At 43.7% G+C, this 25,161-nt stretch overlaps 2 protein-coding genes and 1 long non-coding RNA gene across 11 annotated transcripts; 2 read left to right on the top strand and 1 right to left on the bottom strand.

The window, feature by feature from the left end:
- Nucleotides 1-99: 99 nt before the first annotated feature.
- LOC116922760 (tight junction protein ZO-1) lies at nt 100-19,061 on the top strand. 7 transcript variants are annotated; one of them, XM_045173497.1, is made up of 20 exons: nt 100-676; nt 2,278-3,063; nt 9,450-9,628; nt 10,191-10,378; nt 10,520-11,267; nt 11,429-11,579; nt 11,714-11,865; nt 11,957-12,078; nt 12,232-12,410; nt 12,803-12,974; nt 13,078-13,321; nt 13,532-13,576; nt 13,861-14,035; nt 14,878-15,210; nt 15,317-15,919; nt 16,000-16,229; nt 16,808-17,187; nt 17,304-17,607; nt 17,903-18,222; nt 18,479-19,061. In XM_045173497.1, the coding sequence occupies exons 2-20, from the start codon at nt 2,278-2,280 to the stop codon at nt 18,760-18,762; spliced, it is 5,595 nt and encodes a 1,864-aa protein (XP_045029432.1). In that variant the 5' UTR covers nt 100-676; the 3' UTR covers nt 18,763-19,061. The 7 variants fall into 7 exon arrangements, with proteins under 7 accessions (XP_045029432.1, XP_045029431.1, XP_045029433.1 ...); XM_045173496.1 differs by having other exon boundaries at nt 17,301-17,607; XM_045173498.1 differs by lacking the exon at nt 13,532-13,576 and having other exon boundaries at nt 17,301-17,607.
- On the bottom strand, nt 18,926-22,010 carry LOC116922820 (methionine synthase reductase). 2 transcript variants are annotated; one of them, XM_032929268.2, is made up of 11 exons: nt 21,867-22,010; nt 21,756-21,799; nt 21,133-21,688; nt 20,909-21,046; nt 20,577-20,837; nt 20,265-20,501; nt 20,030-20,200; nt 19,752-19,963; nt 19,560-19,656; nt 19,252-19,485; nt 18,926-19,116 (listed from the first exon to the last, which is right to left on the bottom strand). In XM_032929268.2, the coding sequence occupies exons 1-10, from the start codon at nt 22,008-22,010 to the stop codon at nt 19,270-19,272; spliced, it is 2,076 nt and encodes a 691-aa protein (XP_032785159.2). In that variant the 3' UTR covers nt 18,926-19,116; nt 19,252-19,269. The 2 variants fall into 2 exon arrangements, with proteins under 2 accessions (XP_032785159.2, XP_032785158.2); XM_032929267.2 differs by having other exon boundaries at nt 18,926-19,485.
- Nucleotides 20,815-24,618, top strand: LOC116923105. Of its 2 annotated transcripts, none has more exons than XR_004394350.2 (5): nt 20,815-20,957; nt 21,281-22,317; nt 23,133-23,230; nt 23,322-23,582; nt 23,720-24,618. It is a non-coding gene; the product is annotated as an uncharacterized LOC116923105 (long non-coding RNA). The 2 variants fall into 2 exon arrangements; XR_006646593.1 differs by having other exon boundaries at nt 23,641-24,618.
- Nucleotides 24,619-25,161: the final 543 nt, after the last annotated feature.

Here is a 25,161-nt window from a genome sequence, read left to right as displayed (position 1 = left end):
TGGACTAGCTTCCTCAATTCGCCACCAGATGACATGCATCCATGCTGAAGCGCACAATTAGTCACTGGTTCTGAAGACCACGCTCCAACCGCTCGAAGACAGTGCCAGTAGTTGTATTTTCGAGTCAGTCGTCTTGCGTGAATGATGGTGTCGAGACCGTTAAGACAGAAACATCGGCAGTGTGCCTGAAAAAGTCTTTTGAGTGCGTGTGCCCGTTGTTAGGCAAAACTTTATTTCGAGATAAGACCTGCGCAAAAGAGCATTGCCTTCCTCGGCAACTAGAAAACAACGATCCTGCCAAAAACATCAGCAATCGTTGTCGTCTTTAAGGGAACAGTGTTTCGGCCCTTTTCTTTCGGCCATCACGGATCAAAGTTTACAGTGAATCATCAAATTTGTTGCTAAAGAAGTGTCTTGTTGTCAAACACTAAATATCCAAACAACACACCAAGTGTCGTGTAGAGTTCGCCCCCCTTTCTTCAAACTGCAACGACAAGGAACAACAACCATTTGAGGGGGGAGGGAGGTGGTGGGGGATTCTGTCATGGAGAAGGTCACCCGGACCGGTTTCGCTCGTGGCCCATCGAGTTGAACGTTTTTTTCAACAGTTTCTCAAACGTCGATATTCCTCATTGGGGAATATTAAAGGAGAAGCCCTTTCTCAAATAATCTAGAGGTAAAAAAAACAAAACTTTTGGAGACAATTAAAAATGAGTGGTAAAGAAAGAAAAGGTTGTCTGACCTTAATATTGTGTTGTTGAATGTAATCGATTGAAAATGCGTGTGTTTCTAATCAGGTTTCGCGTCGTTCTAGTTATGGAAATAAGATGTATATTTTCTAAACTATTTTCCAAACTTCTACAAGAAAAAAAATTCGAAAGGAATTGTCCTCGGCTTCGAAGAGGAATATCAAATTTTAATGAAAGCTTTCGGTCGTGGATCACGACACGAGGACATTTTGGGGGCACATACACACCCGAAGAAGTTTTGAAAAAAGAAGTCATCCCAGACCTGGGGAAATGAGTAAATAATCGTGTAGTAAATGGTGGAGAGAAGAAAATTAAAGAAGACAAAAAAAAACAAAAAACAAGACGACGGAAATATGCCCGAGGAAGAACTTGATGGCCCGAGGCCAGTCATTGTTGCATGGAGACTACCTCCAGCTTGTCACGTCTGTGACCCTTGTCTTCTTTCCTCGACCTGAAAATAACATGGGCTTGAATTGTCTAAAAAAAACAACTAAAATCTATACACTCAGCGTGGAAAACTCAATCAACTTTTATTTTCATCCCACCCTTCCTTCCAACCCTTATTTACATTTCACCCTCTTTGCTCGTGGTTTGATCAAACAGGCCTCCAACGGTGGACAAAAAAGAAAGTAGCAACTACGGTGCTAGTGGACACGATTGAATGAGACCGTTTGATTGACTTGGGGTGTGTTAAGAGGACTGGGGTACATACGCACCCCACGTTGAGTCTGGGTGAGAGGGAGAGGGGGCAAGAGAAGCTTCTGGGCCGGAAACGAAGACCGGATCGATAACGCTGATAGTCCATGCACAGGATTCTACCACACACACACACACACACGCAGTACTTGCACTCTCTCACACAGACATCTGGCAACAGCCAGTCCCCCCCCTCTCTCTCTCTCTCAGTTTTTGGAAGACATGGATGCCATTCCGCTCGAGCGTGTCATTTTCTGCTCTTCTAGGCGAACTGAAAGCCAAAATAAAAGCGAGGGAAAAAAGAAACGTGTGTTTTTCTGGAGCATCCGGATGCATACATTATTTTTTCTTTTCTTGCTTAAGTAAAGCGGTATCTGAAAAATCTTTAAAAAAGACACCCACGATCTTGTGTGTCACACACTGGTGATAAAAGCTTTACGGCTCTGCCGTTTCCCATCTTTTGTTATGGTTTGTTGCCCCCGCAATGAAAAAGAAGCAAAGTTCTTATCGTGTATAAGATGTGTTTGTTGTGACCCCTTTTTTGTTTTTGAACTTTCCTCCCTATCAAACGTTTTTTTTTTATTTTATTTAAAAATAAAATTTGACTGTACCGAGATGGGAACCCTGAGTGGGGGGAAAGGGCACACAGTCTTATGAGCTGCTTCCGGCTTGTTCTTGATTGAATCAATCCTGCCCCCGCGTTTTGTGTTGGGAAAAGAAAATTGGGGGGGAATAATTCGACTGTCAATAATAGAAGACGATCAGACGATGACTTGCATCCGGATGAGACGTTGATGAATGATTTGTTTTGTTCTTTATTTTATTTTTACAGATGGCCAATAGCAGGAGCAGCAGCCGGTGTAGTAGCGTGGCCAGCTACGGACAGAGACCTCCGTCTTTGTCCGATCCGCCTCCGCCACCCACAGTGATGGGGCTCGACCCCAATGACGGACGCGGAGATGAGATCCAGCCGTGTCCGATTGGGTTCCATCCGATGGCGCACACGCCACCGCCGCCCATTTACGCGACGCAGGAGCAATTGCGCGAGGAACACAGGCAGCAGCAAATGCTTCCGCCTAAACCGGCTAAAGAACGACGACTTCCGTCACGATCCGGCAGCACGGCCAGCCTGTTCTCACCGTTCGCCTCGCTCACGCGTCGATTGGGAGCCAAACATAAATCATCGAAAACGAGCGCAAGTAGCAGCCGATCGACTGGCCATGGAAGTCGCATGTCCACTCCGGTGGAATTCCCAGCCGGGTCGCAACAGTATCAAGGAGCCGTCATTTCACGCTCCGTCACGCCGGCTTCCGTCTACTCGACTTTCCCGCGTATCCACTCATCGTCCAGCTCAAATACGCCGTCGCCATCCGGCCGGACACCTTTTATTAGTCAATTACTCGGCCTCAATGGGGCCAATGGGGGCGTTCGAGGCGCTTGTGTTGGCGGTGGCGGTGGTAGCAGTTCGTCGTCATCGGCCACAGTTCCAGCCACGACATCTTGCCCGTCTTGCCCATCACCCGGTCCAAGTTACTCATCTTCGTCTCGTTTATCATCCTCTGGTGGATATCCGCCCATGATGATGACGGAAGTGTTGGACGAACCCGTAGAAGAAGAGGTAAAAAAAAAGTTTTATTTCTTTTTCCAACCAAAATGCCGTGACTCATTAGAAGAAGTGAGTGGAATCAAGACATTCCCTTCCTCCTTGTTGGCGGTCTATTGGAACCAATCCGTCTTACTGTCGTTTCTTTTTTTTTTGGAGGGGTTACCTGCCTGTGTGTGTCTGCTCATTTGCATAATGAGCGCAATAACCACCAGGTGCCACCATTTAGATTTTGTTTTCCGTATTTACCTATTATTATTTCAAGCGTGAAAGAAAGACAAACGAAAATGACACTCGTACACTTTTGTTTTTGTCTGTCCGATACGTTGGCCAGATTAGCCCAAGTTGAGTGGGACATCATTCATTGTGCATAGGTGCGCTCCTTTTTCGGGAAAGAATTGGAAATGTTCCTCTTTTTTTTTCATTTTTAATGGGATCCCTGCGAGTAGACGATTTGTAGGGTGTGGCCACCCATATTGGGAATTTTTCGCCATTTGGGTGATAAAGGATGAAGAGAGAAACGGTTTATCAGCGGGAGGTCTTAAACTGAGCTGGCCAATAAACCCCATACCAGTTTCTTTCTTCTTTTTTTTTTCATACATTATAAAAATAATAATAATCTCACGTTCTTTTAAAAGAAAATTTTTTTTTTTGGGTTACGAGATGGTGGTTTTGTTTAGAGCCATGCGAGTTTTCTTTGGATGGGTTTTAACGGGGTAGGAGAATGAGCTGACTGCGGCTTGGCGGATAGTTTGTTTTTGTTAGTGTTGTTGGCTTTTGTGTGTGTGTGTGTCGACTTATACATCCAATTATTATATAACCGGCGTCCTCGTTATGGGGCTTCTGAATGTATTGCATAGGTTTCTATCTGCTTTGTTTTTTTTCTCATTCTTTATTGCTATTCCTCTTCTTTTCATGCGCCTAATATTTGGAAGAAGAAGAAAGAAAACGAACATTATTGGTGTGTTGTCTTCGTTTGTCTTTCATAGACTAAAAAAAAAAGAAGAAGAAGAACGGAACACAAAGAAGGACTGGTTTTCTTTTTCTTGGTACAAACTTAACGGCCCGCATCCCAAAATCGTTTTTAACGACCGAACGCCGTTCCACTAGAGAGAGAAAAAACACAAAAAATCTCTCTGTGGGCACAGCCCAGCGTGTGGGAGGAGACGGGAAAAGTCTGGAACTTTAAACAACAACAAAAAAAAAACGTAGGGAGTATGTGGGGAATTTGACACTCTTTTACGCGAGGGGGGTGTATTAAAAAAGCAGCAAACGTTATTTCTTTTTTTGCCGTCCGAAATGGAGCTCGGCATTCTTGAGCCGACATCAGAACTTTGTTGACTTGCTCTTGACCGTCACACTTCTTTTCATTTCTTTATTCTCGTCGGTGTCTATCCTCGACTGTCCTTTTGATGTTGTTGGAAAGGCACTTGTGTTCTAGTCCTTTTTTAACGTTAGGTCGCCGAGTTGATTGAAGCAGCAGACAGCACCTCAAAGACATTTTTATCCCGTTGGCAATTATCGGACGAAAAGGGTGGAGAGGGGGGGGGGGGCAAACCAAGTCGTTTTCTTTTGCTTGACGCCTCTATTGTGTATGCGTGGATTATAAACACACACACACACACACACCAAAAACCTGGGCAGGTTTCCCCCTCTCCTTTTTTTTTTAAATTATTATTTGCCTTCGGTTAATTGGTTTAGTTCGGTTGGGTAGTTCTTTTTTGCTTGCACATAGACGTTTGAACTCCGTGACAGGGGAAATCTCAGTCATCACCAAGACCTGGACGTCTGTTTGTGTGTGCGTGCGTGGTGTTGCGTGTGTTTGAGAAAGTCGTGCGGGTTTGGACTTGGTTTTGTTTATTTTGAGAGAGGGAGATTTGACTTTTTTTCGGGAAAGGGTGAGGGGGGGAAAGGGAGAGTCCGGTCATGTCGACCAGAAAAAGTTCTTCACGTAACCGTCAACGCCAATCGCGAAGTCGAAGTTGTTCGCCCACTACGAGCACCAGCCGGAGAACGTCCGTTAAAGATCATTCAACCCGACGCCGTTGGGTATTGCATTTTTCTTTCACGTGTTTCTCTTTCTTTTTTTTTTGATTGTTTTGTTGTTTTTTTTCTCGCTAATTAAGACGATGATTTTGTTTGTGAATGTCAAAACAATAGTTAAGGGTGATTCCGGTAGAAAAGAAAACAGACACGTAATGCAAAACACATTGGCAGTGGGGGGGATTTGATTTTCTATTTCCTAATGTCGCGTGTAATCGCAACGGTTGGCGTCGGGTCACGAAACGTTAAGAAAAGTCCCAGTTTATTTGTCGTCAGGTTGGAGTAAGTCACTTTATGACTATATATATACATAACGGTGACGTTTAACTGCCGCGCTGATTTGTTTTCTTCGTTCAACGGTCATCCCGAAAAAGGGCCGTAAACCATTTCGACAGTTAGTCGAAAAGATGGTCAGGTGGAGAAGGGGACTGCACGCTGTTCTCACCGGAGGAGAGCGAGAAAGAGAAATAATGTTTAAAAAAAAAAAAGGGGAAACGCTATCGGTGGGCTGCGGCCATCTTTGGTTTCCCTGCCCCCACCGTGAGTGCGTCCATAAAAAATAAGGAAATCCCACCCGCGAATTCTTGTTCATTTTTTTTTTTTGTTTTGTTTAACAGTATACATTTTTTTGATGATGATATCGAATGCCATTTTGAAATTGTTCAATTGAAATGGACACACCTTCTCTTTATGTTTAACTGCTTTTTAAAAATTGCCGCTTTAAAAATAGAAGTGGGAAAGAAAGGCTCAGCGGGGCGGTTTGGCGTTGCGTTAAAGATTGCTGATTGTGTTTCACATCAGACCAGTTGTGTTTTTTTTTTTGTGTCTCTCTTTTGTTTTCTAAAAATGGCGACGTCTTTATAACTAAACCTTTCACACGTGTTGAGGTACGTGCGTTTGAATTGGCGCGTGAAACGGGAAAGACAAGAATCTCCCTTGTTGCGTTCGGTTTGGCTTTTTGCAGCCGCACTTGGTCGGACTTAATTTGGTCAAGAAAATTAACTTTGGTGCCCACCGTTGCGATTTGTGTTTCACCCACCGCCCCGCACTATAAACAGGTTTCCAATTTTTATTTTATTTTATTTTATTTTTTTTCAATCGTTGAAGCAATCGCACGTCATTGAAACCACCGCAAGCCTTCCAAATGATAATTCGTTTCAAAATAATTAAGAAATGTGATATAAATAGAACTGCTCTACTTGTATTACCAACTCACTCGATTGAGGGGCGTTGTTTGTTTTGTTTTTTCTTCCGCGTCTTGCGTTTATTTGACTGGGCGTTTTTTGTTTTTTGTTGTTTTTTTTTAACCCACGCTGAAAAGAGAAAAAATAATACGGGACCTCTGCGTGGCGTCTGGTTTTCTATTTTTCTTTCTTGTTTTTTGGGGGTTTTAAAAAAAAATATTTACTCGTCTCGCACTTGGACTGCGCTGAGATTATCATACGGAGGGGGGGACTCCGTCTCGTTATGTTTATTCTCCCGCGTGAATTTTTCGATCGGTGACCGATAGAGTGCGCAGAGTGTCTGGTCGTGGCCTCTTCGTGCAAGGTCCGCCACCCTCCAGCCACCAACAGAAAAGGGAACAAATCAAAGAAAAATAAAGGTCTTCTATATGTTTTCTTTTTCAAGGTCTAACTTGTCTCTCTCTCTCTCTCTCTCTTGCTAGCTCATCAAGGGCAGCTGAAAACAAGAAGAGGGGAAGGTAAAAAAAAAAAAGAGATATGGAATACCTGACCAGGTGAGACCCCTCAGTCTCTTATCAACCTGAGCCCGCAGGGTCTTGATAAAGAGAGACTCATGTAACATGAAGGGCAGAAAGAGAATAGAAAAAGCTTTTTTTCTCTGTGTGTGTGTGTGTGTGTGTGTGTGTGTGTAGCTTGAAGGCATACCAACCAAACAACCCAGGTATGTTGCTGGTCTTTCTTCCCTCTCTTCGTCGTGTCCCCCCCTTCTTTTTTTTCTTCTTTTTTTTTCTCTCTTTTAACTTTCCTCCACCAGGAGAAGAGAATATAAGAAGAAAAAATAAAAAAAGGACAAGGTGGTGGCGCTCTTTTGATATTTTTTTTTTCTTTGCTCCGGTCTCTTTCGTTCTCTCCGTCAGTTCGGGCCTCGACGTTTCAGGTGAAACAAGTGGCACCTCTTTTTTTTTTTTTTTTCTTCTTAAATTAAGAAGAAGAAAAAAATTATAATAAAGAAGGATTGTAGTGTGGAACGCGACAGGCCGTTTTGTGAGAGTGTAGTGTTATTTTCTCTCTCTGTGTGTGTGTGTGTGTGTGAACAAAAAATCGAATCGTAGAGAGAGAGAGAGAGGAGCATTTCGTGAGTTGTGTTGTTGTTTCGGTTACATTTTCCCACGGATATATCACACGATAAAGCATCCATCTTCTCTCGCCATCGTAACCCACTCCATCCGAATGGATGGAGCGGATGGTGGCGGTGGTGGCGTCGTCGCACCACAGGCTCCCCGTCACGTTGGTCCACCATCCAGCGATCAGGTATTTCGTATCTTCACAAACGCGCATAAGAAACTAAAAGGGGAAAAGGAAAAAAAGATACGACGATCATCCGTTTTGAAATCAAAGTGAAACGACATGGCGTGTGAATTTCACATCTGGCGGTTATTGTAGGGTGGGGGGGGGGGTATGTAGTTCATCGGCGGGAGATGTACTGTACGTGTTTTGTGTTATGAAGAGGGAAAGAAAATTGAGGTCGAGGTCATCATTTGTTGTGTGTTGTCTTTTTTGTTTTTTGTTTGGTTGAACCGTTGTGTTTTATTTGCTCGTGGTGAGTTTTCTTGTTCCTCTTCGTGAAAAGTCGGAAAACATTTGACGGTCAACCGAAATCGAATGCCGATTTCCCAACAAAACGATAGCGCCATTTAACCAGTCGTTCGACTTTTTTTTTCAATTGTTTGTGCGCGGGTTTTTAAAAAAATCCGCTTCGGCTCCTCCTTCGTTTTGCTCTTGAACGCAGAAATGAAAGGAAAAATGCAGTTGAAGGATTTTTTTTTGTTGTTGTTCATTTTCAATTTCTTAAACAAACCTTAATCTTCTGTGACTTTCCGCTGAAATGCACCAATTGTTGACGGGCACTGGATTATTAGTCGACTGGAACTCGTTTGTTCGTTGATCGTATTGGGGGAAGAAGAAAAAAAAAATAAAAACTTAAACACTTAGAAAAAAAAAAATCCCCTTTTCTTGTGCGGATGCGCGTGTTATCGCCAGAACCCGGAATTGGGTCCTGGCGGAGGAATGTCGGCCAAAAGAAAACAAAAAAGAAAGGGCAGAGGGGGTAGCCGTTTAGAAGGAAAACTTGGGCAAGAAGGAAAGAAAGAAAAAAATATAATAATTTAATTCTTTTGAATATACATTTTTTTTTTTTCTTTTTAATTTTATTTAACTTTTTCTTCTCCCCCTTCGACACGGAGAAGAAAAGAGAGAGGGGGGAAGTTCTCCTCGAGCACATTCCGGACAGCCCCTCTATCTCTCATGGGCGGCCATTCCGGTTTCTAAGGTTATTTGAGGGGGGAAAAATAAAAGGCTTCTTTGATGGTCTAAGGGGGGAAGGGGAAAGAAAAAATTTTTTTTTTTAAGGTACAGGGGGGAGGGGTTCAACTTGGAAGAATAAAGAAGAAGAAGAAGAAAAGTCCTTGTTTGAAAAAAAGTCAGGTATTTTGCAGGAGGAGGTGAGCCGTGACCTAGGGACTGTGTGTAGATCATTCCGGAATTTCTTTTTCCTTGTTCTCTCTTCGTCGTCCCATACCGGATGCGATCGTTTCCTTTTTAACACACACACAGACAAAAATCAAACCAAAAGATCTTTCTGGTATTTAAAAGCTCAGCTGATCAAGAAAAAAAAAAAAGATTCCACACATTCCTCTCTTTGTGTGTGTGTGTGTGTGTGTGTCGTATCGGTTCATTCTCCCGGTGCTCTACACGGAATGAACCTCTTGCAGTAATTGGGTATCCTGCAACTTAATTCGATCGCCTTGTCGTCTTGTTTCCAACGATGAGGACGAAGGATCAATTATACATTGAGTGCTCAGGCCCCATCCCTTTTTTGTTACTGCTGTTGTTCCATGACCCCTTTATGTTTTTCCTTCCTCCGCCTCCATTTTTGCCAGCGAATACTTGCGGCACCCATTTGAATAGACATAGTGTATGCCCGTTAAGGGGGAAGAACAAAAGCCAACAAGATCGAATGCCATTTAAGTTTTAAATTGAAGTGGTTAGTGTGCGCGTTTTCCGCTTGGCTGACAGTTGCGCTTAGGTCAAACAAGAAATGAAATAAAAAAAATGTAACTAATTCATTCCGTTTTTGTTTGTTTGTTTTTTTTTTAAATATTTTTCTGATGACAGGGAGCTGCTGGTGAAAGGGTGACATGGGAATATCATCACGTGACGATGAACCGAGTGCCCGGCTACGGTTTCGGTATCGCCGTTTCGGGTGGCCGAGACAATCCGCATTTCGCCAACGGCGATCCTTCCATCGCCATCTCGGACGTCATTAAAGGCGGACCAGCCGAGGGAAAGCTACTGTAAGTGTAACTACCATTAACTTCATTTGATTTCATTTTGCGGGATTGATTCGAAACAAACAAACGTGCACGGCAAATGTAAAGAAGGGCGACATGTGTAAATTCAGGAGGAGGGAAAGCCTTTCTCTCTTTCTTTGTCTGATTGGGCCAACAAAGAGAAGGACACAAAAGAAATCGTACATTTAAAAAAAAACCAGTTTGTGAAAAAAAACGTGTCATTCGTTAAAGAGAGAGTGAAAAACAACGAAATCTGGAACTCACGGTAAAACATTTGTTTACCACCGTTGTAATGATGCGTGCGTGTGGGTTTGTTTTTGTGTGAGGGGGGGGGGATGCGGGGGGGTAGTTTGGGTGCACCGACGACACGTTGCGTGACGACTTTCGCGGACGCAATCTCGTTTTCTTATCGTCATGTGGCCATCTATTTTCGAAGCCGATGTTGTCAATGCGACGTGAGAAGGGGCTGGCCCACACCGAAAATGGTTTTTGGCCAGCCAATGAAATAATGAGTGAAAAAAAAAAAAGAGAAATTGTTTGGATCGATAATGAAATGCATATGCAGGATCAATGACCGCGTCATGAGCGTCAACGGAGTTTCGTTGGAGAACGTCGATTACGGCACGGCTGTTTCCGTCCTGCGCGACAGCGGCGCCGCCGTCAACTTGGTCGTCAAACGTCGCATCGTCCTCGGTGCCTATCCCGAGCCGACCACATACAAAGTCACCTTGACCAAAAGCAAAAAGAAAGACGGTAAGAAAATCAATGGCCCATTTGATTGGTGGTGTTTTTATCCTCTTCGATCCTTGCACAAAGAAATTTGAATTTTGATTTGTTGATTTAATTGGGGGGTTTCCCGAATTGGCGGGAATTTTTGAAAAAAAACAAAAACAGATTTCGGAGTCATTTTGGGTTCGAGGATCTACTTGAAAGAGTTGACGAACCGGGCGCTGATCGATCGCGATGGTAGTCATGGCAACAACAGCCCCGTCTTTCAAGAGGGCGATATCGTGCTCAAGATCAACTCGACCTCAACGGACGGCCTCAGTCTGAAAGAGGCCAGGAAACTGATGGAAAATTGCAAGGATAAGCTGCAGTTGACTGTGCGTCGGGACGCAGCCGCTCCGGCCCTCTTGGGAGCCGTTGGAGGATCAGCCGGCCCGGCTGCCATGGGCCCGGCTGGAGGATCTCAAGCGTCCAACGGTTACAACGATCCCACCTACGGCGCTGTGAAAGACAGCAGCGTTCCAGCGGCGGGCAGTGCCAACTCGGGTGCGGCCCATTTCGCCAATTACGCAGATCGACCCAATTATTGCAACCAGAATTTGTACGTGCAGCCGCCGACGCGTGGCGGCAGCGTCGACTACCGCAATCCGCTGACCCCGCAGCCTGCGCTGCCGCACTCTGCCGGCCCCGGCCCGTACAACGCTGACGACAAGAGCAATCTGTCTCGGCTGGCCGGCCGATCGCGCGGCCCACTGATGGACGTTTCGCTGTCGCAACTCGATCACCACAATAATCACATGAACGGACACGCCGACGGCGAAGACGCCCCTCCACGACCTCCACCGCCCCGCAGCGATGATTATTACAGTCCGAGACGGGCCAACGAGGTTGCCGAACCCATCAAACCGCCTCCGACGTAAGAAGATTTCCTTCTTCTTCTTTTTTGTTCTCTCTCTCTCTCGTTTTCATGATGAATCGACGACTCGGTGTGGTGATTGCTTTCGTTTTACATCTCGGCTTCAATTTATTTTATTTCATCGTCCGTCTTTTTTTTGTGTGTGTGCGGACACGATGTAGACTGGATCCGCGTTTCATCAGCTTCCAGAAGGAAGGCTCCGTCGGCATCCGTGTCACTGGCGGCAATCAGGTGGGCATCTTCGTGACGGCCGTTCAGCCAGGCAGCCCAGCGGCATTGCAGGGCCTCGTTCCAGGAGACAAGATACTCAAAGTAATTTCCCCCAAAAAAAAATGATAATAATAATAATAATAATAAATGCAACAATGATCGAATTTTCTGGTTGTTGCTCGAAACAAGTTGGACGTTAAAGTAATCCCCCTTCCCGTTTTTTTTTTGCACGTCAGGTCAATGATATGGAAATGAATGGCGTCACACGAGAAGAGGCCGTCCTCTTCCTGCTCAGCCTGCAGGATCAAATCGAATTGGTCGTGCAACACAAGCGCGAAGAGTACGATCAAGTGGTGGCGTCTGGCCACGGAGATTCGTTTTACGTCAAGTATTTCAAATGATAGACGAGCCAATGTCACTTGTCGATTCGAAACAATAACGTCCTTTTTCTTTCAATTGCATTTCCCGCCTTTTGACAGGACTCATTTCAATTACGAACAGCCCGCCAGTGGTCACATGGCGTTCCGCAAAGGCGAAGTCTTTCACGTTGTCGACACCCTTTACAAAGGAGTCGTGGGCGCTTGGCAAGCCTTCCGCGTGGGTGAGTTACCGAGAAGCGCTTCTCTTTTGTTTTCAATTCAAACATCGAACGGCATTATATAAAGAAGAAATGATGGATCGTTGAATTTTGAATTCACGAAAAGAAAAAGGAAAAATCATCATTTTCTGGTTGGTTTTTCGTGTAAAAAAAAAGGTCCAAACGGTCAAGACTTGCAGCAGGGGGTAGTGCCGAACGGCGCAGGAGCTGAAGAATTAGCCACGGCTCAATTCAACGCCGCTAAAAAGGAAGCGGCTACGACAACATCCGAGTCACGCGGCTCGTTCTTCCGGCGAAGGCGGCCTACTCATCGTCGTTCAAAGTCTCTCGGAAGGGTGAGATTGCACTTCTTTCCTTTACTGATTTTTTTTGTTATTTTTTATGGGTTCCCTCGTAGAAAAAATAACCTCCTCCTCTTTTGCCAAAGTAAATCTTGAAAAAAGAAAAAAATGAAATAGAAAATCAACTTGGGCACGACTAGCGACACGCCTTTTCACAACACTGTGCGGGGTTTCTGTCCAACAAGCGGCCCCGTTCCGCAATCAGATAAAAACCGGTTGATTTTACCCCTTTTGAGTGAAAGAAATCGTGATCGTTCTTCGTGGTTAAGAACGTGCGATATGGCGCATCGATCACGCATATTTATTTTGAATTCATGTGTTGATGACGCGCAATGGAAATGAGTTGATGTATAAACATGGTGATGACGTGCCGGCCTTCATTTTAGGATCACTGGGATGACGTCGTCTTTGCCGAGACGCTCAGCAAATTCCCGGCTTACGAACGGGTCGTCCTCCGACATCCCGGATTTATCCGGCCCGTCGTCTTCTTCGGTCCCGTTGCCGACGTCGCCCGCGACAAACTCATCAAAGATTTCCCCGACAAATTTTCCGCACCTCGTAAGTTCCTTTCTTTCCTTTGTTTGTTAATTGATTAGTTAATTTCCTTTTTTGAGAGGAAGATTTTTTTAAAGTTAAACAATAAATCAAAATTAAATTATAGAAATGGATGGAAATCGAGACTCGAACGAAGGGTCCGCGACGGGCGCTCAAGTGACGGCAGGACGTTCGGGTATCGTGCGCTTGAGTGCCATCCGCGAGCTGGTGGAGAAAGGTCGACACGCGTTGCTGGACATCACCCCCGGCGCCGTCGATAAGCTCAACTACGCCCAGTTTTATCCGGTTGTCATCTTTTTGCGCGCCGATTCGAAACACACAGTCAAGGAGCTACGCGCCGGAATACCAAAGTAAATAATACATTTTTGGATTTTTGGATTTTATTTTGAGGAAAATCGTTGTTGATACGGTGCATCCATCATATTTGCATATCTATTTGCATATCTTTTGTTGTTGTTTTTGTTTTTCCTATTTTGTTTGTTTTGTTTTTTTTTATCTCCCTCCGTGCGGTATGGATATTTGATTGCAATGATCCATTGTTTGCGTTTGATGTATGTCAGTACTCTGGCTGGCCTGGCTCCGCGGCTCGAAGAATTCTTCAAGTGGTAAGTCGCCCATTTGCTGGCCAACGCATTCCAGCCCGCTGCCGCTGCCTTCCTCCATCCTGTTTTTATTTATTCTTATTATTTTGAATGTCTGCGTCTGTCACGCGGGAGGGAGGCTCCTATCAGCTTTTTTTTTTTTTGCCTCGCCACGCACTTCACGCTATTTTTAAAAAAAAACAAAACAACTAACTCACCGTTGATTGAATTCCGAATGAATTCTACCGTAAAAGAAAAATGGCGAAACTGGACTTTTTGAAATATTTAAATCTCCCATTCAACTTTAGGACGGCCCACAAGAGCAGCAAGAAATTGTACGAGCAATGCGTCAAATTGGAGAAGCTCTGGACGCACGTCTTTACGACGACGGTGCCACTAACTCAGCGTGACACCTGGTACCGAAAATTGCGCGAGGCCATCGACCGTGAACAGAATCAAGCCATCTGGGTCTCGGAAGCCAAGGTGATTATTAGTCTTGTTATTATGATTATTAGTGCTATTACGACAGCGTCGAATTTTCAGCTCCCCCCACCTCCCTTTTTTTATTTATTTTTTTATTTAATGAATAACATTTGAATATCGGCGGCATCCGAGCGTTTAGATTTTTTTTTAGCTTCGTTATAGAAAATGTTTGTGTGAAACGACGGGCCGTCTGCGCGTTTTTTTTAAATTCATTCCAGCTGATAATGAGCTGTTTAATACTTTGATTTTCTTGTGTGTGTGTGTGTGTGTGGGGGGTTTGGCCGGGTTTATTATTTTGACGGTGCGCCCCAGTTGGTTGATTTACCCACGGACGCGTTGCTGAGTCATTTGAATTACAACGGCGTCAGTTCGAGCGACGCTCCGCCCCTTGCCATTTCTCCGTTCGATCCGGCTACTAGCTACTATCAAATGGTTGTCGACGACGTCAATCTCAACAACAACAATTATGCGCCCCTCAAAGCGATGCCTCGACGACCGTTGTCCGTCATCCATGAAGAGTCGCTTTTCAATCACTTCCTTTAAAAGAAGAAGAAGAAGAACAACAAAAAAACCTTTTCCTTTTTTTTTACTTTGCGTCCGTCCGTCCCGTCCAAAAAAAAAAAAAAAAATTTTATTGTTGTCGCTTCGGTCCGCTTGTTCGCCAGGCCGTCAGAGTAGCCAGTCGAGCAGAAAAATTGTGTACTCATTTGTTTTTGTTTGTTTTGTTTTTTTAAACATTTCCGTGTTTAACCATCAATTGTGTTTTGTTTGTTTTTTGTCCTACGTCGCTTTTTTGTCGCTGCTTGGCGCGCTTTTGATTTTCCAAATGTCATGGGGCCCAGTTGGATGAGTACCTCTCGGATGATTTCCTGTTCCCGATGACGTCACGACTCTCGTACGCCTCGTCACCTGAATCGGATCTCGATTTGTCGCCCGAACCTCGCGCTTCCGGCGCTTCCGCTGGGGCAGAAGGCTCTTCGAAAAGCAACGGAATGAACGGTGGAAGTAAATCGCCACCGTCGCCCAGTTCTGGCGGTCGAATGGTCAAGAGTTCCAGTGACCCCAGCATCGCCACCCAGGATGACCTGGGTGTCTCAGGGATGAGCAGCCCCGCTGGATTATTGAAATCCGTCGGTCCGCCAGGCAAATTCCAGTCCCCAATCAATTCTCAATGTGTAAGTCACTTTTTCCCATTTGTTTGTTTTTTTTTTTTTTTTAGAAATAATTAATTCGAAAAATTCATTTAAAAAAAACCCCCAAAAATAAAACGGGTCGTTCCAGGTGGTAGACTCGTCAACGCCAACCAAACGACGATCTCAAGGCGGCGATTCCAAGTACGGATTCTCGTCGCCGGGCAACGGCCATCACCCCGGACAGAGAGATGCCAACACGCCGCGCAATTACGGCGGCCAACCGGCCAATTACTCTTACAATAGCCCGTCTTCACGAGGCCAACAGGCCAGCACCAATCTGGACTACATGAACGGCCCCCCTCAGTCGAATCACAGGCCGTCCGGCAACGGTGCCTACCCGACATCGTCGTCGTCTTCTCAACAGCACCACTTGACGCCTTACTCGAAATACGGTGGCGGCGGGAGCAACAGCAGCGGCGGCCACGGTCCATCATCGTCGGGTGTCGTTGAATTGCCACCGAAAATCGATCGCAGTAGCAAACCGACGCGGCTGGCGCGTTCCGCACAGGAGCGCTTGTTCGGCTCGAGAGAAGGTGACGTCAATGGTCTCGATATCGATACGTATCCCACATCGCCGCCAGGTCCGGCCCCAGGCCAGCCGGGACAGAACGGCGGAGGAGCCCATCAATCTCACGACTACCTGAGCTCCATGCAAGGCAGTTCTTTGGATAGAGACAGAGCTGCCAAAGCGGTAAGACATATCGATAGCATCACAATGGATTCATTGATTTTTGATTTTTTTTTTAAATCATTTTTCTCCGATGATTCCAGGGTAGTTATGATAGCTCGTCGTCGTACGAGTCTTACAATCGACTCGGCCTGACGTTGGCATTGGCTGGGAGTAGCCATCAAAGCGGCGGTGGAGATGTGAACGCTATGCCCGGCTCGCCTACTTCGGCAGCCCTCAAGTCCCACGATCCTTACCGCTACACTCGCTCAACCAGTCAACCAGTGCGTTCGCCGACCGAGCTGACGTCACCAGCGACCAAACAACTTCATCGGTAAGTGGGACATTGAAATCATGGGAAGAAAGGACATTTCTATGAGGAGAGGGGATGGTGGAAATCTAAAGGCGTTGAAAAATGGAAGTAGATTTTTGAAAGAAAGAAAAAAAGAAAAACGTGCAACAAAGGAGAAACGAACAAAAAGGAATTCATTCATTTGCATTAGATTGCCTATGAGACCTCGGTCGGTTAAACGGTACCGGCGGCGACAAAGTCCACACCTCAGTCTCGTGTGACCATGTTGTTCTTCCTTTTTTTATTTTTTGTTGGTTTTGAATATTTTTATTTTATTTTTTTTTTTTATTATTATTTGTTCATTTATTTTGTTTACACGCCTTGTTAATCTAGTAGATGAAAATAGAAATGGCCGTCGTTCGTGTAGCATGTCCTTGTAACTCCCATTAGATCTTTATCGCGTGTTTTTTTTTTTTTTTTTTTTATTTGATTTTTTATTTAAATTTAGTTTTTGTTTCTTTTTCTTTTATGATTTCTTTTCGTTGATTGTTTTTGTTTGTTTGGTTTGTTTGGTTTTATTTATCGTGTTTGTGTGTGTTATTATTGTTATATTCTCTTAGTCCCTTCGACCACAAAAAGCAATCACCTCCACCCAAGTCCGCACCTTACAAGCCCGTCCCTCCGCCCAAACCGAAAAACTATCGACCGCCGGCGAACGCCTCGTCGACAACATCCAACAACCAGCAGCCGATGACTCCCAATAGTAACTACTGGAATCACAGTCCACCAGGTACGTTGAATCATCCCAGCCGGTCGGCAGCTGGCGGCGGCGATGCACCACCACCACCTCCTTCTTCCAGTAATGGCGGCGGCGGCAGTTCCAGCAACCACCACGGCTATTACTCGCACGCTCCTCCGCCAACCAATGCGGCCTCCGCCATTCCAAACGGTCTCAATTCCTACCGTTACGAAGACGATACCAACGGTGGCTTCGACTCGGGTATTCAATAATGCACTTTTTATTGTTGTTGTTGTTGTTGTTGTTGTTGTGACTGGAAATTTTAAAACCGGACGATCGGGGTGAAAAACAAAAAAAACAAACCGTTTTCAAAGCAGGTCACGGAAGCAGTTTGGATCGTCACAGCTACGGTGCCAATTCGCTTTACGGCAAAGCGCCACCTCCGCCTCCGCCCGTGAATGGTTCCAGCCGCAACAACGAAGCCGGACAATATTACTACAACATCCCTCCGCCTAGAGAGAGTAATCAGAAGCAGCAAAGTCAGTCGCGAGATGGAGGACGGCTAGATCTTGCCCAGCATCGAGATCAACGCGGTTCGGCGTTTGAACTGTACAAGAAACCGGCCGATCCGAGATCTCCCGGTCACGGACATCAGCCCCTCTACATGGAGCACAACGCCAGGTAGGCAACGTCATTAACGCTTTCCCTCGTTTCCTCTCATCTTCTTTTACATTATTATTTTTTTTTTTTTAAATAACTTGTCGGGTATTTTGTTGGAAATATTCTTTTTTAAAATTATTATTTGGTGGTTTTCGGTTATTTATTTTTCATTTTTCAAATACCTGGTGGATTGGACCGACTGGCTCAAACGTAATCTGAATCTTGAGCTTTAACCGCTTACTGCTCGACTTTTGCGCTTGCCCCTACTGTTGGGCTTTTCGAATTTCCCTTCATGTACACCGTGTAAACTCTATAGGCTCGACTACGAGTACTATGACGGTGATGGATTCTCCTCTTCGCCTTACGACTACTACCACAACTATCACCATCACGACTACTACTCCCCTCCCACCTCCCCTCCTCCACCCAACTGTTCGGTGATTGCCACCGTGCGCGGATGGCTCACGCACGATCAGGGAGGACGGCTCGAGAGTGTCGAAACCGGAGTGGCGCTGCTCGTGCCGCCTAGAGCTCTCCCTCCGGGCCCGGCAGCTCACCTCGTCTACTTCAAGGTCTGTCGCCAAGACCACGTCAGATCGGTTGACACCAACGGCGTTCTTTTAGACGATGGCAAAGGTACTGTTTTTCCACTTGGCACACAGCAGGGCTGTCTGGGCAAACTAAACCAAAAACTAAAAACAGTAGCACGTAACAACAACAACATGTACTATGTACTACACTTCCTGCTTTTTTGCTTCCTGTCCTTATTCCGCGTTAACCATGAAACCATTTGTTTGTGTTTTTTTTTTTGGGGGGAGGATGGATTGCTGACGTTGCAACAAAAAAAAAAGACTAACGTAATGTGACTCATGGCTGTTGTGTTTGTGCGCAGGTGAAGCTTTACTTAGTCCCCTAGTTCAATGCGGGCCGAAAGGCTTGCGTTTTCTGCAGCCCGTCGAGCTCCGTATTCCGCACGATGGAGGTTCCAGAGCTCATTCGTCTGGCAGGTGGAATGTTTCTCTCAAGACCTCCAATGAATTGGGACAATGGCGACAGATAGAACTACCCCAACGAGGAGACGACGATCACCAACAACGTCCCCAAATCCAGTCGGAACAATCAGATGACGCCAAAAAATCTCGCAACCACCTATCTGTTTTCGTCGATCATTTCTGAAACAAAAAAGCCACACGCTCTTCTTCTTTCTTTCTTTTTTTTTGTCCCTTTGTGTGTCACTCGTCTTTCGCTCTCCTTATTATCAATCTTTCCTCCTTTCACTCTATAAAAAAAACAAAACAATGATAATAATAATAATAATAATAATAATGAATTCTCTATGTCGACAACCAGTTTTAAAATTTAATTAGGCTTCAACGTCTTCTCTTCTTCACTGTATGTAACTGTACAGTTCCATTTTCAGTTCATTTGAATGTGTGTATGTCAAAAAAAAAAATATACGTGTCCTTTGTCTGACATATACGCAGCACATTGGTCGGATTTCTTTTTGGCACAACCGAGCATTTTTGGTCACTGAAATACATCGTAAAGCGTTAACGTCAAGCGACAACTTGACAAACAGGTGATTGGGTGAGCGCATTAGTGGGTGAAAGGGGCAAACTACTTGATCACCAACTATACTAAAAAAAAAATTAAAATGAAAGTGACCTGAAATGAAATGATTTCTCAAGTCCAGATATCTTGCAAATATCGCTTTTCTATTTGGAGTTGAACAACTGCCTTCTTCGCTTGTTCCTCGTCCAATTGGCGGCCACTTTGGAATGCAGCGATGAATGCTTGCATAACATCTTTGGCCATATTTGTGGCATCGCCGCAAACGTACACGCAAGCGCCCTTGTCAATCAACTTCACCAATGAAGCGGCATACAGCTGAATCAATTCCTGTAAGGTCAATTACTTTTTAAAATAAGAAAACAGCACCCGACAACTAAAGAGGCTTATGCACTTTCTCCTACCTGGACATATTTAGGTTGAGAAGGTTTATCCTCTCTGGAAAAAGTCACGAGCAATCTTGTCAAGATCCCCATCGAATGCCACCTTTCCAGGTCGTCCCTACGATCGTGAAGCACGCAAGTGTTTTTTTTGGTTTTTTTTTAAGAAATTATGGAAAAGTAAGGATTATTTGTACGATAACAACAAAACTGTACTTGAAGAGGTAATCGTGATCCCTGTTTCTGCAACCATAGAAAAGCCAGATGGGACCACAAGTAAGACTGGGGTCCCTTTTCACGAGCTCCTCTCTGTGAGCTAGGAATCCTAAGAAAGGCGCCACTCCTGTACCTGGCCCGATCAAAATTAGAGGAGTTTCTGAGCTCTTCGGCAAGGAGAATCCGCTGTTGGTTCTTAAGAATACGGACAGCTGGAAATCGAATAGAACCGAGTTAACGATGACGGACTGTACATTGAACTATGTAAGGTCATTTACGGAAAATCCACGGCCATTCGCATTGGGACCAACAGAATCGGTAGGGCCATTCTTGATTTTATCCAACATTCGGGACAATTCGCCAGTGGCGACTCCTTTTCTTTCGTAAGTCCGTCCGTCTTGAATGGGGAACTCAACGACATTGAAAATAAAACTTGCTGATGTTGGATCCTACACCGTCAACGATGATACGTCAGTAATTAAAATAGAACATCTCAAGTTAATGTCTGGTTACTTTTAACGGTGACGAGCTTAATGAATAAGGTCGTGCCAATAGACGAGGCAATTGTTCCAGGAGACGCTCAACAGGAGGATGGCAAGAAGGGAACGTATTCAGAAAATCCAAGACATTGAGCTCGGGCTGACGGACAAGCCTCGTATAATCGTCAGATCCTTGAAGACTGCAGAGTTCCAAGAGTCGACGTTTTTCAGCATCGTCAGATGAAAACTCGGCTAGAATCCGAATAAATGCCTAAATGTCACAAAGATAATGGGTTATTATATAAAAGCATTGGACAAAAGAAAACTTGAGCTATAAATTGCTTACTTTACGGGGTACGCTTCGTATCTCGCAACATCGAGTCAAGACAAACCTTAATGTGGCTAAATTGGGTAAGTGAGAAGGGACTTCATATTTCGGTTTGGTCCCAGATTTCATTGCAGCAAATTCTTCTTTGACTCTTAATTTGAATGGTATGTCAGCTTGCTCGGTCATATTTAATCTGTGAAGGAGTGCGTCCACTTCTTCTGGGCAGTTGGCGCAACAAACACCGATCGAGTCTCCGGGTTGGTATTCGATTTCAGCTGGCTACATGTAACCACACGAGTTAGCAGGTATATTTTATCCGGGAAGGAAGACGAGAGTCGAAGATACTTTACAGAGAATTCCAACGTTGCTTCCAAAGTGGTTTTTGCTGCCTTTTCGCTGGTAAGTTGTTTCAGGCTTTTGATTTTTGCTTGAAAAACAGGGGTTCTGGAAGAAGGCATCGGCTTTCGCAAAACGTCCTCAGGGAAAAACTAAATAAAAATAAAAAAACAAAACAAAAAACAAAATTCTTTATTTACTACCTGTGATGTAGACTTTTGAAGTTGACTAAACTTACCATCAACTCAGAATTGAATTTCAATTCCAAATACGAAACTGGAAGAACTGGGACTTTTAGATCACATTCACTAAGTGGAGATACAGATATTTTTAAATTTGCCAATTCTACAGCACATTTTTCCAGTTCTTCTTCCTGTTTCTGATAGGACACAGTCAATGGCTTTTCAACTTCAGAAACTACTGCAAGTTCTGGGGTAGTGGTAACGGATGACTGCTCTGCTGGAGTATCAGGTGCTGGAATAGTGTCAGGCAAAGTTTGTGGATTTAACACTTGGTTTTCAAGAGCAGGCCATAGGTTTTCAATCCAAGGATCAACCACAATCTCCAACCCAACTGCATCATCTGCCCATCCAGACTTGTAAAACTGTTTTGCTCCAAGTTTTCGAAGTTGTTTCTCAACACTCTTGGGATAGCCCAAAAATGTTGTGTAGTTTGTATCACCCAAACCAAGCAGAGCGTATTCCAAATGACACAAGTAATCATTGCCCAAGTTCTTTGATCTAATCTTCCTCCAAAAAATGCCTGCATTTTCAGGAGGATCTCCATCGCCAGTCCTTTAAAAAAATTTTAATTTGTGTTGCACTTTGCTGACATGCACCAAAATAGTGACAAAAAACTTACGAAGATGTAATGATGATGAGAAATCTATATTCTTTCCAGGGCATCTGAAATAGTAAGTAATAAGCAAATACAATTTTGCAACAAAACATGTAAACAGTCTGATAATAAAACCTTTTCAACTGACTCGTCCATGGACATCATTTCGACGTCGTAATTGAACGATTCAGCTTTTGTTTTAATGTCCTCGGCAATCGACTTTGATTGTCCAGTTTGAGAACCATAGATTAAAAACAAATTACAACGTTCAGGAGCCATTTCCACTCTTTTTAAAATTATGTAACTGATCAACACGACAACTGACACGTGGAAACAACAGGATTTTCGTCTGCTTATGTTTTCTAAGTCGTCTTGGTGTGGGAACCAGCTGGAACCAGAGATAGTGATAGGAAATCAAACCTGACTCTTTCCATGTGATTTCGAAAAAATAAATCGGGAAAAAGACTTGTTTTAGTGGTGCTTGCCCCCATAAGAAGCATTTAAAAAGAGACATCGAAATCAGTGCAGGACCATGGAAAACCAGTGACGGCCTGGCCGTCACTGGGTCTTAATTCGGCAATTTTTGGTAACAGTTTTTAACTACCGTAGCAAAAAATACCTAGATTTCTTTAGTAGCTCTAAAATTCTCATTCATTGAAAATTCAAAAGTTAAATAAGTCAGGAATTAAAACAGTGCACTCGACCATGTAACAACAAAATGTTGCTCATTTCCTGTACACAAAAGAAAAAGGGAAAGGTGCCTTTCTCAGTGCGGCAAATACAACCAATTAAAGTTTGGTTTAGAGGCGTGTTGATACTGGTAAAATAGCTTGCTCGAATGAGAGAGAAAGAGAAAGAGCAATTCCTAGTATTGTGCGGCACCATTACAAGCTGCGGTGAAAAGAAAATTCCAAGAGCGGGGCGCTTACAAAGCACGTTGCGTGGTAAAGAAAGGCTTAAAAATGGCCGTCTTTTTCTATGTTTCTTTTGCTCTTTGGCTCTCTGGACGGCTAACGTTTACGAGTTCCCTGACTTTTGGCTAACCTTGAATTTATAGCTGTTGTTTGTAAGTCGGTGTCTTCGCTAGTTATTACCACTGATGGTACATGCGATATATTTTGTTCCTTTTACTTCTTTGTCCCACCCGAAACGAATGCAGAAGCACGCAGTTAGTCTTCCAACATATGGTTCTTTTGCTGCGAATGCCCCTTTTTTTACTGGAAATCTTGCTGGAAATTTCCCGGAAAATTTCCCATTCTGAAAGTGTAAATATAGAAGTAAAAATTTGAAAAGGCACGATTTATGCTGAATTCACTTTTGTGTTATAGCTTTGAAAACGTTTAAGGATGTATCTCATTGGTTATTTACGATGCATCTGATTGCTTGATTTTCTTTCCACAGGCTGCAGGCGTATTACACATCAATACCATCAATAACGTATGAATGCCAGATCCGCCTGTAAAAGCTTTCGCATAAACTTCGACACAACGGCACGAAGTGTATGTTTGTATGATTATGTTCTTCGCGTGACTAGTTGTTATAAAAGGAAAGTCCGTATCAATAAAGTAAAAAATACTCTAATCTACACAGCTGAACCCCTTCTGAAGAAACGTGTGGAACGTTGAAAAGAGAGAACAATTTTTCCCACTGCTTGGTCCAAAAATGATTCACCATCCCTTCAAGATCGGTTCTTTATATTCACATAGATGCACGTGAATAGATTTTAAAGTAGATAAGTCACGAAGGACCACATTGGAAGAATGTATAATTTACAGAACATCTACTTTGCCGGCTTAAACGAAATTGTAAAAGCCACGCGATCTTTCCTTTACGGGATTCTTCGGCCATAAGGTAATTTGACTACAAACTGAAAGTTGAATTTCTTCATTCGTTCTGCCCCATTTTCCAGCATGAGGCCACCACGGGACGCCACATTAATGATATTTGTCGCCTAATTTACAAGAAACTCTAATGTTTGGTTCTTACAGATGCTGTCTCACAAAAAGGAGGCAAAGAAATTCAGTTAAAGGAAAACTCTCGCTGGACGTCAAGTTTCTGGAAAAACGATCATGAATTCAAAAGAAGAATTGCAATGAAATTGGAATTTCTTTTTAATACCACTATAGACATGGGCATTCTTGGAGCGACCTTTGGATCACTATGACGATTTCACAAGTCCTTTGGCGAGCATTTTGCGAAATCGTACGGCACTTTAGCTGACCTGCGAACATTTCCATGTCTGGATATTCCGGACAGGTCTGACGGATTTACGACGTTGTGTCGACTTGAAGCAAAGATATTATTCATTCCGATTGATAGTTTTTGGATCATCGGGTAGAATGTCATATCTACCTGCCTTTGGCAAAGTCGCCGTTGCCGCTATTATGGCAAGTTTTCAAGGATTTTGAACGGAATCGCCCGATAAATCTTTAAGACACCGATGTGCGTGATAATGGACAGTTTGTTGGGTCTTCTAGTCTGTGGTAGAAATCGTTTTTTTGTTTTAAAATATCACCTTTTGTTTAAAAATTTTATATCCAACCAAACCAATATAAAGCACCAATTGAATAGTGTTCTTTTTCGATCCCCATCAAAGGCAGCATGGGTTGTTGAATGGGGGTCGATGGTTGAGCGAGAACAAGTGGATACTGTGGCACTTTGATGGAAAGGATACCAGCATATTTTTTGTATTGACGATTCGCAGTTGATCAAAGCCTCTTGTGTCCGAACCAATGTTAGGTAAACGTCACTGTACTGCTCATCCTGATCTGTTTTTATGACGTTGTTTGCCTTACCAAGCACTATCACTATAATAAATTTGAATGAATCTTGTTGTGTTAGAATAAAGTAAGATTACCCAAAATTAAAATAAACATGTTTCATTGGATATCAAATATGCTTCATTGGAAGGAATCTTAATGGTTTTCTCCGAAAGGCTTACTCAGATCGACTATAGATTTCAAGCGAATGCATTTGAACAGATTACCGCTTCAATCAAATTAAATACAGTGTGGTGGTAATCGGCATCTTCCGGCCAAGAAAGAGACTACTGGCCAACTTCAAAACTGGCCGCTAGGATTCTTTTGTTTGCATATTACTCGCTAGAGGACGGAGGCGTCCTTTGCAATGAGTTTTTCTTTTTTTAACAATTTTTAATTCTCTTCACTTTTTAAATATTCTGTGCAATACATTTTTTGGCTTCAAATTAAATCAGCTACATATCAAAACAGAAAAAAATGCTACTATTTAATTTTTTTTGTGTTCAAGACGGAAGTCGACGCTGTGTTTCTGCCGGTGGAGCTTAAGTCAAGCAAATTAATCACACACAAAATATAAGATTATTGAGAAAATTATAATTGATGCCAAAATTTCTTTCATATTTTATTTCATGATAATCCTATTTTGTTGGTGACAAAGATCGAAAACATAA

The sequence above is a fragment of the Daphnia magna genome, linkage group LG5 (genome assembly GCF_020631705.1).
Source record: "Daphnia magna isolate NIES linkage group LG5, ASM2063170v1.1, whole genome shotgun sequence".
In the NCBI taxonomy this organism is placed as follows: Eukaryota; Metazoa; Arthropoda; class Branchiopoda; order Diplostraca; family Daphniidae; genus Daphnia; species Daphnia magna.
The sequence above is the reverse complement of the archived record's forward strand: the minus strand, read 5'-3'. Positions and strand labels throughout refer to the sequence as shown.